At 39.7% G+C, this 13,468-nt stretch overlaps 1 protein-coding gene across 1 annotated transcript; it reads right to left on the bottom strand.

Moving 5' to 3' along the window:
* Window positions 1–8,540: 8,540 nt before the first annotated feature.
* Window positions 8,541–10,003, bottom strand: LOC114244806 (uncharacterized). Its single transcript, XM_028176716.2, has one exon. The coding sequence runs from the start codon at window positions 9,913–9,915 to the stop codon at window positions 8,587–8,589; it is 1,329 nt and encodes a 442-aa protein (XP_028032517.2). The 5' UTR covers window positions 9,916–10,003; the 3' UTR covers window positions 8,541–8,586.
* Window positions 10,004–13,468: the final 3,465 nt, after the last annotated feature.

Raw genomic sequence — 13,468 nt, 5'->3', positions numbered from 1 at the left:
CCGTGTTCGTGTACGGCAGCGGTTTTGCCCAGGCCGAGACACTGGGCACCGCCGCCGGAACGAACGCTGGCTTAGCCTGCGACGCAGAGGGTGCCGAGGCTTTGATGTCTGGGCCGGAAGCTCGGAGGCGGTTTTGGCGGGCGACGCGGCGATTTATTTTAGGGGCTCGGGGGCAACCACGGTAATTCGCGGGGTGACCCTGTGTTCGACACAGGACGCAGCTAGGCGGTTCCATCGCGGTTTTTTGGTCGCGTGCGCAGAGGGCCGTGGCGTGATCGCCCAAACACTTAACACATCGGGGGCGCGCGTGACAGTTACGGGAAGAGTGCCCATACAATTGACAGTTATGGCACTGGCTAGGAGTGCCTTTTTTATGGGGGGCTTCGATGGCGATACCGGAGAGCCTACAGACGGTCTGTGTGTTGAAGATTTTCTTACCCTCGGGGGTAGGCTGGAGGGTGACTAGAACCATATTATATGGCTCCCTACCGCGACCGGTGTGCATACGGTGCACAGAATTCACTGGAAAGCCCTGTTCTAACAGATCGGCCTTGACGAGCTCTACATCTAACTCTTTAGGGATTCCGCGTATTACAACGCGGAGTTCGCGCTCCTCCTGGAGCGTATAAGTATGGAAACTTATACGTTCCTTACGGAGGTAAGAAGAGAGGGCCCTATGGTCGTCAGGTGTTTGAACCTTAATTTGAATGCCGTTCGCGAGGTTACGGGCATTCGTGAAATTTATATTTTTGGCCTTAAGGGCCAGGCAAACTCGATCCCAAGCTGCCTTCTCCTGAAGGATAACCGGGGGAGGGGTCTGGGTTTTATTTTGTGCCACCGGACGCGGCGACGGAGTGGCACGGGCTGGGGGCGCAACGGGAGTCTGAGGGCGGGGGCGCGACGCGTTCACGGCTTTGCTAATTTTAGCGGCCGCGGGAGCTCGAGACTCCGCGGCACGCTTCTTACCCTTATGTACCAGGGTGAATCCATCCGTCGATGAGGCGGGGGCGAGGTCGACCTCCATGTCCGAGTCAGAGTCGGAGCACGAGGAGGCGGGTGCAGGCGACCTACGAGCAAGTGTAGGTGTTTTAGAGGGCGCGACGGAGGCCGCGGATGATCGCTCAGCTGAAACGATGGTCACGGCGGACGACGCAGCAGCTTTTCTCGCCAGTATAGGCGACACGGGAGCGGCAGGCACGACAGAGGCTGCGGTGCTCAATGCAGAAGCTCTGCACGCAGGTACAGGCGACGCAGGAGCAGCGAGCGCTTCGGAGTCCTCGAGAGGGCTCGCAGTGTGATTGGCCTTGGAGGCCAGAAACTCTGAGGCGAGCTGTGGGTGGCAAAGTCGGAGGAATTCCGCGAATACAGCGTCCATGATCGCTGAGTACCCAGGTGGGGCGGCCCCGGGTCTTGAAACACTCGCCTTGCGGCGAGGCCCCAACTTCTCGGACCTGAGCGGTTCTATTGAACACAGGTGGCAATGCGGCGCGATTACTACAGGACAAAGAAAAAGCACAACAAAACAGAAATTACAAAAAGAAACAAAACAAATAAATACTTGCAGGAAAACACTTTGTCGGCAAATGTTCCACGAACACAAAAATAACTAAAACAAAACAAATAAAAGCTTCCAGGAAACACACTTGGTCGGTAGATGTATCACGAACACAGGCCGCGCGAACAATGGCCGGGCTAACAAAAGCCGGGCGAACAAAGACCGGGCGATCGAGTGGACGATGAGCACGTCCGCAGGTGACGGGTGCCTCTATCGGAATGACCTAAAATATTCTTTACATCGCGTGCCCTGCGAAAACTATTGATGATAGAACAAAATAATGTACTACGTACGACTTTGTAGAACACATTATTATTTTCGAAAAATGTCGCGACAGCAGATGTTTTTTAATCATTATAGCTATGCCGCAATAGAGAGAGAGAGAGAGAGAGAGAGAGAGAGAGTATTCTTTATTGTACACCAAAAAACAAATAAACAGTGCGATACATTAAACACAAAAATTACAATTGGCAGTCTTATCGCTAAGAGCGATCTCTTCCAGACAACCATCAGGTGGACAAGAATCATTTGGAAACGAACTACGCGCGGTGTGCCAATCCAGTGAAATACATATGCATATATGTACACATACATACATACATACATATATCCGTAAATATACATACAATTAATACATAATGTATTATATATAATAATAATTATTAAAAAAAGGGAAAAAAATTAAAAATGTTAAAATTGTTAAAAATGTTGCAATAAGTGTTCTTTTATTTAAAACAATAAAACAACGTCGTAGAATTTTATGTTAAAGACCCGAGCGGAGCCGGAACGGACCGCTAGTATAGTATATAAGGAATGTAGTATTATATAATTCAACCTCCGCCAACGGTGTTCCTCAAGGCTGAGGGCCGTGACCATCTGCATCCATAACCTTGGTCCTCACGATGGTGTGCCATCTCATCCTGACTCGGATAGTATAGCTGGAGTATGCGATATTTTCAGTAAAATAAAATTGGACAGATCGTATCCCAAAAACTTACAAAAAAATATGGTTTATGTTACTGAATGCATTGCATTGCAATAAGCCAATAATTATGTAAGCTGGAACAAATAAAAAACTCCGAATTTAAAGGGGCCCTTTCCAGAAGGTACTTTTTAAATGAAGCAGACCTAATTATCACTTGTTTTTTTCAAACAATTTTTACTTTGTGCAAAAATGTTGTTGAGAACCGGATTTAACCAGCTCTCACGAGTTCAAACAAGGTCGTCTAAAGTCCAATAACGACGTAGGCACTTCAAGACGATTCGTATTGACAAACGATCTGCAAACCACAATAATAAATGAAAGCGACGCCAATACAATGTATACTTTTAAAAGTGTTTCGATCACTTGTTTCGCAAAAATAACCACATAATATCGAGTGATAAATCCCTCATAAAATAACCATATCAGTTAACAATCAGCAAATATTAAATGTGATAATATGTTAAGCTAAAACGATGCTATGTAACAAACTCTGCTCCGATACCTATAGGTTGAAGTAATCGTAAACGTACCTATATAGTTTAAACTAAGGCATCATGTCTCATTAAAAATAGAAAACATTTAAATTGCATTTTTTTTATAAACAAACTCAATAATGGCATACAACTTTTTATTGTTATGGTAATTAGGACTTTTTCCTATATAAAAAGGAATAAATATAATATACTGTAAAAAAACAATAAATAAAGCGAGACTAAACAGTCAAAACTGTTTACATTATTTAAAGATATATTATAAAGACTATAAAAATTAGGTAGGTACAATACGGGAACATCGAATGGATACATATATTAATTTGTTTTTCATAACTTCAAAACTTAACTTCTTAACTCAGCTTAACTTCAAGTAACTTCAAAAAGTCTTCAAAATAAGTTGAGTTCAGAATGGGTCGAAAAGTTGAAATTACACGTCATCTAAACCCTTGACTGCAATGATCTAACGATTTCACTCTAATGAACTTCTTTGTTCACGCAATACACTGATTTTATAAACTGCAATCCTTTTGAAAGTATTTATAGTTCTTTTTAAAATTAAATGGAATGTTTCTTCTTTCAAATTGACAATGTAACAAAATTTTAAATCACCCAAGTTAAAATTAAGAATGTACATATCCCGATTTTTTATTTAATGTGAGTGATAATAATAGGTCTTACCCATGAAGTTTCCGTTTTACAAAACTGGCCATTTGAAACGTAATTTATGTATAGCTGACAATTCTAAATTCAAATGAATCTTCATATTCAGTCATTGATTTATTGAATAATATTTTTTGTTGATTACATTTGTATCTTTTTTATCAATTTGGACACGATAAAAATACGAGTAAATAAAGAATACGAGTTACATTGCGGTAGTAATACTGCACAAATCGCTTACAACATTAATGTATGGAATGAACAGTACAAAGGAACCCACGACTCATAATTGGTTTGAGCAGGAATCTCACACCCCGATCACCCTCTTCGGCCAACTCATACCCTGGGCTAGGAAGGTCAAGTACCTGGGTGTGACCCTGGATGCATCCATGACATTCCGGTTTGAGCCCCGTGATCTCACCTACACGTTAGGATGAAGCTGAAGTGGCCTCTCAAGGCTATAAGCATAGGTATGATAAAAAAGCTCTTTTAATAATGTTGTAAAAAATTCCTTAAGCTTTCCATATTATATACTAAACGGCAATTACATAGGTAAATACGTAATAATATGAAGAAAAAAATTTAGAAGTTTCTTAATGCTTAATCTCTTAGTACTAAATCAACGATCAAAATCATTATAAACGAAATCAAATATTAAATGAATCATTGCAACTTTAAAGAAATTGTTCACGAACATTCTCACAGCGTGCGTTGCGTCTTGCACAACTTATAATGTTAATGATCTGTGGGTCCAAAGTCTAACAGCATTGAGCAACGGAATTTCGTTCGACATTTCCTGCTGCGCCGAAATTTCGATTTCTGTACGTTTTATCTTCAATATGTACGTGATATCTTTACTGCTAGATAACAAATTGCAATCAACATGGGAAAAGTCACAGATGTGGCACAAAAACAATCAGTGATTAGATGTAATGTAAAGGCTTCGGAATTTTGAACTGATAAGCGTATTAAAATAGAAAAAAGGCGAATATCATATTTATTAACCTAGGTTAAATTAAGGTATTTTGTTATTTTATCAGAGTACTGCAATTGCTGACTAGACATTTATTGGGTATTGTGAGTCCGCGCGGGTAGGTACATACCACGATCCTGCCTATTTCTCTAGTGAAGCTGTCATGGGTTCCATTCTGAAAGGCAGGACAGCCGTGATACAACACAATTGAGCTTCGACCTCATGTTTCAATGTCTCAAATTTTTTTATTGCTTTGATGGATGGACGAGCTCACAGCCCACCTGGTGTTCAGTGGTTACTGGTGCCCATAGACATCTCCAACGTAAATGCGCCACTCACCTCGAGATATAAGTTCTAAGGTCTCAGTATAGTTACAACGGCTGCCCCATCCTTCAAAGCGAAACGCATTACTGCTTCACGTCTGAAATAGGCGTAATGGTGGTAGGTAGGTGGTACTTACCCGTGCGGACTCACAAGAGGTCCTACCACCAGTATAAAATGCGGCATTCACGTAGTACCTACTGTCCACGGGTTCCCGTTACTACCACTAAACGGATCGCAAGCTCGTATACCCAACTACGCAATAAAATTTTGAATAACAAAACCCTAGATAGAGTAAACATGTTTTTAGTAAACAAACCTACAAATGCACAAACGACGGTTAGAGCAATGACCCGTTACATTTTTTTGCGATTCAACCGAGTATAGTCTGAAAAACTTGCAGTGCGGTCATTATAGCGAACTATCAACTCTGTATGTTTATTTAGTTTGTTTCAATGCCTCCATGCGTCTTTCTCAGCATACCAGAACAAGAATAATTTATTTAGAACAAGCTTATGATCTAAATGCAATCAGTGTTGTCCACATTAAGCGCAAGTTGTATAGTAGAAGACTTAGATACAGTTTTTACATAATCATAAAATTTTAACACATACGTTTTGTATAGGAAGAAGACAACTAAAAATAATGAATGCATGCAAAATTTAAAAGGCAACCATAGACGTATGTGTGCTTAGTGCGAGCTTTTTAACGCACTCGATAGCGTAAAAGTTAACTCAAATTTGTATGGAGTTGGAACGTTTGCCTACGTTTGCTGCTGTTCCAACTGCATACAAAATTGAGTTAACTTTTACGCTATCGTTAACAAACTGGCACTAAGTAGTAAGTACACTGGTCGTGCGTCGTACAATCAAGGAAAAGGAGCAAATTGTGAAAGACGTCTCTTATCTCTAGCTCATGTAGCACCCGTGGCCTGGCCCTTAAAATGTAAAAGGTTCATTTAAAATACCGAAGCCGCCGTCGTCTAACTCCATCGCGCCCGTGTGAAACGCACACTCAGTATCATTTAAAAAGCCGCCTCTGACCGTTGTTGTAGTTTAACGTCATCAGGTTTGAGCCCCGTAAGCTCACCTACTAGCTCGGTGACGCTGATACGGTCTCTAGACCATCAGTTTAGGTAGGATTTTTTTTTGTCGTAAATGCGGCTACGGCTCCATGTTCACACGATGCAGAGAGACCTCGAGTACCTCTCTCGATACTTTCTCGTTCTCGAAGAGGATTAACGCAAAGCTTTGGTCGTAATAGCCTAATTTATGTAGGCAGACGAGCATACGGCCTACCCGATGGTGGGTGGTTACCGTCAGTTATGGAGGTCAGCAATGCCAGGAGCAGAGCCAAGCCGCTGCCTAGCGCCAAAAGTTCTGTGTTCTATTCTGTGAAAGTGTTTAATTTGTGTTACACATGGTTATCGTAGCAGTAGCAAAATCATTGTATTTTAACTAATAGTTGAATTCTTTTTTTTTATTGATTAGATGGGTGGACGAGCTCACAGCCCACCTGGTGTTAAGTGGTTACTGGAGCCCATAGACAACTACGACGTAAATGCGCCACCCACCTTGAGATATAAGTTTTAAGGTCTCAAGTATAGTTACAACGGCTGCCCCGCCCTTCAAACCAAAACGCATTACTGCTTCACGGCAGAAATAGGCAAGGTGGTGGTACCTACCCGCGCGGACTAACAAGAGGTCCTACCACCAGTAAGAGGTATTATTCTACTGTATAATATTTAAGAATACATACATGTATATACTCAAGGACCTGCTGATTATTCTTATATAGATAACTTTAGCTGTGTATAATCTATTTATATTTAAATATTCGTATGAAGCTACTGTGTTTTCTTTCAACTAGGCATCGAAAACAAACCGGTCCAAGGATGACTGCAAAATGTCAGAGATTTATTGCGCAGTAAAACTTCGTTGATTCTCATCACTGCACTAACACGCCCACCTAATTTTAATGAAATAAATTTCCATTTTCAGATTTAGGTCTGATCTGTAGTAGTACTTATAGTTTTATTTTTGTTCACTATTCACTCATGTGCTGTATTAATCGTGGAAACTTGTTTGGTTCTTGCTTGCCTATCCTGAATAAATAAAGTATATTAAATACATTTATTACATGGTTAGTTTCTCGAATAAATACAAATAAATAAATTTCAATCGTGTCGCGGTTCTGCAAAAATGCAAATCAAAACAGAATACCTACAATCATGTTGTATTTCAACTCTCTTCCTATAATGGTTTTATCTTTGTATTTTTTATTTGTTTTAGGTAATGTTTTCATGCATTCAATTCAAAGTTACAGCTGTGTTTTTACCAGTAGGTACATTTAATACAAATAGCATTAGTTGAATTTCGCATTTATATTGATGTTTAACACTATTATATTATATTGTTCGATGTTACGACATAAAACCGAATAAAAAATTCGCATGGTAACTTATGTATAAAGAAATAAACTTTTTTTGTCCTTTAATTTTCAAGAATATATTTTAATATTAATCCCGATTTTCAATAGCACATTAGGAAAACAACTAAAAATTAACAACAATAAAAAAACTCTTCATTGTGTCCGCTTTCAATGGAACACAGTACGTGACGTCCTCGCCAATGGCCCCTGTTCTTCAAAGTCTGTAATAATTATTTCCTGTCGCATTTTGTTGGTTGTGTTCATCAAAGTACTATGAAATAGTACATACAAAGAAAGCAAAATTTGTATTGTTCTAAATTGACAAACTGATGGCCCAAATTCTGTTAAGTGGCTACCAAAGACCATAGACATAACTTAATACTAAGTGGTATATGAGCTCGTTCAATCAACTTTGTAACTATAGCCATTTGAAAACTTAATATCTACATAATACGCAATGACATCTATCGTGAACGCTACAACATTGAATTATAATTTAGCGCCATCTAGTGAAGATTTGTAGAAAAATGCAAACAATGGCTTATTAGCAAATTAACACAGATGGCGCGCAACGCTTAAAACTTATTGGAGAACCTAGCTCATAAATAAGTGATACAAAGTAATTACGACCCACATAGTATGAGACATTTACCGGTGCAATTTGAATTACTCCGCCAACCTTGACAAATTTAGTAAAATTTTCACTTTATTCTCCTAAGTAGGAAAATCGGCTCATTGTCCTCCTGGTGAAGTAGACATCGGAGGCTATTCACAAAGCCTACCTTACAACGCAAATACCTAAGCTCGAAATCTCAATTAGGTAACGGCTGTTCCACCTTTCAAATAGAAATACAGACCTCCCCACACGAAGGGTTAATAAAAAAATCAACCGTTTGAATAGTGCAATTTAATAAACGGTAATGTCTTTTATATTCAGTAAAACGAGTCAATTCATTTAAAAGATACTTATGGTACAAACTGTAACCCGAAAGGTAGCCTCGAAAACTCTAAAATATATAAAACGTCGTAATTAATTATTAAAATAATAATATAATAGATTAAGTCGTAAAGATTTTAAGAAACCTACTTAATTCATAATCTGTGAGATTTCAAACAAATAAGAATATTTCGGAATTTTATTATTTATGAAAAACAATATTTCAGAACATTATGATGGCGGTTTTACGTCGGTCGCCTGATACAAAGAATTTATGGCAATTTCAGAGGAAACAAACGCCATAGATTTCGCTAATGTTGCTAATGACAATGTATCCATCACAATCCTGTTGGCCACGTGGTTTAAATTAGCTCCAAGAGATTGCGATGTATATTTCAACGCTAGCTTGATCACACGTTCACAAGCCAACGATTTAGACGCTGCACTTTTGGCTTCTTTACCCGCTTGCTGAGCTGCAGTCTTAGCTAAATTCATCATCAGATCTTGATGATTTGTCATTCCATTTTTAGCAAAACGAACAGACATTTGAACTTCAATTGAAGCGGTCAGTGCACGTCTTAACGCAACCACACTAGCTGCGGCTAAGTATGCTACGTCACCGGCATAAACAATAGCTTTTTTAGCTTTGATTTCTAGTTTTTCTAATTTTTGCTTCATTTTCTTTTCACTAGCAGCTTCATCCTCAAACTCTGGTTGCTCGATTTCCATTTCACCTACAACATCCGGAGTCAACGCCGGTTTATATATGTTTTCATTTGGACCTAAAAATTCGTCGGTCAGCACTGGTGCGCTGATTTCTTGTGCATCTAATGTCTGAACATCGGCTGGCTCGTAATGGGTTGAATTTATCTTTTTATCCAACATTATAACTTCTGTATCATTAATATCTCCATTGTTATTTTCCAAATCTAAAACTGTTTGATTTAAAAATCCTTTAACAGAAGTAGGAGCACTATGCTTCACATCCAAAATATGTAGCGCTTTTTTTTCGTTTCGAGATATTACTGAATACGGTGAATTGGGTATATCGGACATTTTTTGTCTCAATGATGCAAGTTGAGAACCAGTATGTTTGAGAGAAATATCAAGTGACTTGTTAAGAATCGCATTATACACCGTAGGTACAATTTGAGAAACTGAACTCGGTGTTGTGGCTGTTAATTTTTCAGGTGCGTCTTTCAATGATCTTTTTTTTCTTAGTGACAAATCTACTGATTGCTTTTTAGATAAAGCAGTAGCATAAGTAATATCTTTTAGAGCCGACACTATTGAAACTTCAGCTGCTATTTGAGCCAGTCCGTAAACAAGACGATGAAGCTCTGGTTCTGTCGAAGCTCTAGTCAAACTTAGAATTTGTCCAGACAATGTTCTAGATATATAATCAAGGATGCGTCTAGTCTCTATTGCAGTTACCCCTTTATTTTTACCGGAGGCCTCTAGTGCTTCTCTTGTAATCCTCGTAATCTTGTCCTGCACTTCTAGCTTCGTTAAAATAGCAGAAACCAAATCCTTTGATATCTGATAGAGATTTTCCTCCATTTGTGGGTTTTGTGTTACATTTTTTGTAGCTTTGGAAATTGTATTATCTAAATGTTTTAAGACATTGTGCGGAGAGTTGAATATTAATCTTTCGCTACTTACGCTAATTTTGGCATTAGCTTTCTCTTGGAAATCATGGACGGGTGAAATTCCTGAACGGACTACAGTAATCTGTAACAATTAATTATTTTAAATAATTATATCGCGTACAAACATTATATTATTTAATCAATATAATAAAACAAAACGCACTAAAAAACAATTTGCCAAAAACGATGCAAAAAATACGGTCACTTCCATTGTCGACCGTGCACTACATAAAACACACAAAAACTATGCTATCCAATTTAACTAACGAATGCAAAAATAGTGCATTGATTATTTGATATTGGCAATTAAAGTTCATAAAAATTATCGCATACCTAACTCTTTTGATCGCTAAAATCATCGAGTCTGCCTACAACTCAATAGTACATTTTACACCAATTGAGAAAAGTTGGACATTTCCTCCCGCATGTAAAATTGCCACCCGAGCCGAAGGGCACTCATAAAAAACACTATTTAACTGTCTTTTTTAATTTTTATATAAACTACTAGGCACTAATTGAATAAGAACTGTCTGATGAACTCATCTTTGTTTAATACTTCAGTATTAAATTTTATTGCCTTTTGTTTATTTCACTTTTACACTAAACACAATATTGCAAATTACCCGAGCACAACAATGGCGGAGAATTTTAGATGCGTGAGAGCAGACGTAGACACTAACGTGCATGCGCACTTGTCAGTACCCAGGGAGGAAAGTTAGACTTTCTTCCTTGTACAGCGGGAGGAAAACCGAACTTTCGGCGTAGGTAGGATAAAAAAATCATTTCTCACACATAGTTAACCTCTACTCGGATGTCTATATATTTTGACGTTAAAGTTTCCACTTCAAGTACAATAAAAACGAGTTTATGACCGAATGCTTTTTTTATGAATGATGGCCCAGAGACATTTCCAGTTTCACCAGGACAAGTGGGCGAGCACGGACTCAGCCAGGAGGGGTGGGGTTTGCTAAGCGCCTCCAAAGGAGACCTAACAACTCAAGAGCAACTGCTTCGCGAATGAATCTACTACCGGATCGGAATCGCGACCCGCTGAGAAGATCCGGCGAGAAACACAGCGAGCTGATGCATGGTTTAGGTTGCACGTCGAACTCTTTGCCGAGTTCGACGAGTAGGGTTACCGGGGTCCGTAAGCCTGCTCCTAGCTTTAGAACGGAAGGCGTCTAATGCAAGGGTTATCGAATCTGATGGATCCGTAAGGACATGTAACCGAATGCGACTCATTATCCTAATTTGCTTGTTTGGTAGAATTTTGACTTTTCTTAAGTTATTTAGAAAAATAGACACGCTCATAGATTATGTTGTTTGTTAGAACAAACTGTCGTTAATTTTGAAACAAAAACAACATTATTTTTATTTTTGTTTTTTTTTTTCCTACCTAAGCTGGTAGCCTTGAGAGGCTATTCCAGCGTAACCTTAACTAGTAGGTGAGCTCACGGGGCTCAAACCTGACGACGTTGCTAACACGAACCCTAGCAAGAGCCGTGCTTCGCAGAATCTACCACCGGATCGGAAACGCGACCCACTGAGAAGATCCGGCGAGAAACTCAGTGGGCTGTGTCTGAGGGTTAATTTACTCGTCGAGCCCTTCGTCGCAAGCGACGGGTTCGACGAGAACGGTGACCGGTGCTTGAAGTACCTAGAAGCACCGTTAGTGAATCAGGAGGATCCGAGATGACGTGTTTTGGGCGACGTCGACTGCTTTCCATTCTTTCCGCAGGATCGGGAATGTAGTTACTGGCGGCCACGATGAGAGGGTTCTCGTGTCGTGCCACTTTATCGAAGTGGTATTTTTGATAACGCTCCGCTACAACTATCGATAAAGGTATGATAAATTTCCCAAAAGAATTTCCGAAAAAATCTATCTATCTATTCCGAAATAATCTTTTTTTTTATTGCCCTTGTAGGCAGACGAGCGCACGGCCCACCTGATGGTGAGTGGTTACCGTCGCCCATAGACTTCAGCAATGTCAGGCGCAGAGCCAAGAGCTGCCTACCGCTTAATACTCTTCACAAGCCTCGTTTGAAGAAGGACATGTCATAGCGCTCGGGAAACACCGTGAAGGGGAACTTATTCCATAGCCGGATGGTACGTGGCAAAAAAGACCTCTGGAAATGCACTGTGGATGACCGCAGTGGCTCCAGGTAGTATGGATGAACTCTACTCCAGTGGCGGGCGGTGCAATGGTAAAAACGAGATGACGGTATCATCTCGAACAATTCTTCAGAGCACTCTCCATGGAACATACGAACATGGAATCTATCTATTCTGTTCTGAAAATAATAAACACAACGAAAAACAAGTAATGTTTTTTCAATCATAATAATTATATATATCGATATGAAAATAGAGTAAAATAAAATGCATGAGTATTTTAATATATCAATACTTTATTTACTTACATTACTATTTATAACATCAAAAACTATGATTGCTATAACTAAAAATGTCTACAATCAAAACGATTGTTATTTACAATTACGTAACATTTCTAGAAGTACAAATACAGTAAAAGCTTAATCAACGTATTAATTATTCATACCTAAAAAATAATACTGCACAATAACCCGGTTCCCTGCTGTTAATATTTATAGTTTCACAATTTGTTATTGGCAATTTTCTTATCCCAGGAACGCGGGAAGGACTTTGATGCGGCTGCGACCTGACAACTGGGAGTTTTCTCCGAAAGGCGACGCGTCGATGTCGCCAAGCGAAGGCAACAAGTCACTCTCCTGACCAACCAACTCGCGGCGAAGTCTGTCTTCCACGGCATCAGACGAACCAGCAGCCCTTTCCAAAGCACCAGATACCGCAACGTCTTTTCCTGTAGCTGATGGTGTTGGCTCGGGTTTTGGAGGGATGCGTTGGATCACATCCGCGTCGGCGGGGGCGCATGCGCACACCGCCAATAGCGTCAGCGACGCGACGAAATAAACCGCTGAATACATTCCCGTACGATCCAATCTTGCTTTGCGATTTGCAAACTATTACCCGATACGATACCACATTGCCTTATATCGGATTATTTGATTGCACAAAACATTATACCATATTGATACTGTACACTAGGATAATGCGCATTGTTATTTTTGTAACAATATTGACGCACGATCTTTCATGTGAAACATTATAAACAAATCGGTAAGTGACTGTTTCATTACTTACGAGATCGATTGCTAACAAGATGTAAAACTGCGCCAATATAAACTTTTAAAAATAAGGAGTAAGTAACACGTTGTGTTTATCAATACAACTTGTATCATATTTTGTGGCTATCTATCACATTACACACACTATTATTTAAAGGATTCTTAGGACGATTATCTCATACCATAGGCTCTCGATATTTCCGTGGTGAGTGCCATGAACACGAGAACCCATTAAACAATAGTATGTAAAAAATATGCTTGTTGGCATTTAGAAGTCGTCGTGGCCTAAAAAATAA

The sequence above is a fragment of the Bombyx mandarina genome, chromosome 19, assembly GCF_030267445.1.
Source record: "Bombyx mandarina strain Sakado chromosome 19, ASM3026744v2".
NCBI classification, from domain to species: Eukaryota; Metazoa; Arthropoda; class Insecta; order Lepidoptera; family Bombycidae; genus Bombyx; species Bombyx mandarina.
This window is presented reverse-complemented; position numbering and strand designations above follow the sequence as displayed.

Bases quoted from the DNA above. Each gene is read 5' to 3' on its own strand.
- LOC114244806 (XM_028176716.2), bottom strand. From the start codon at position 9,915: ATGGAGGAAAATCTCTATCAGATATCAAAGGATTTGGTTTCTGCTATT.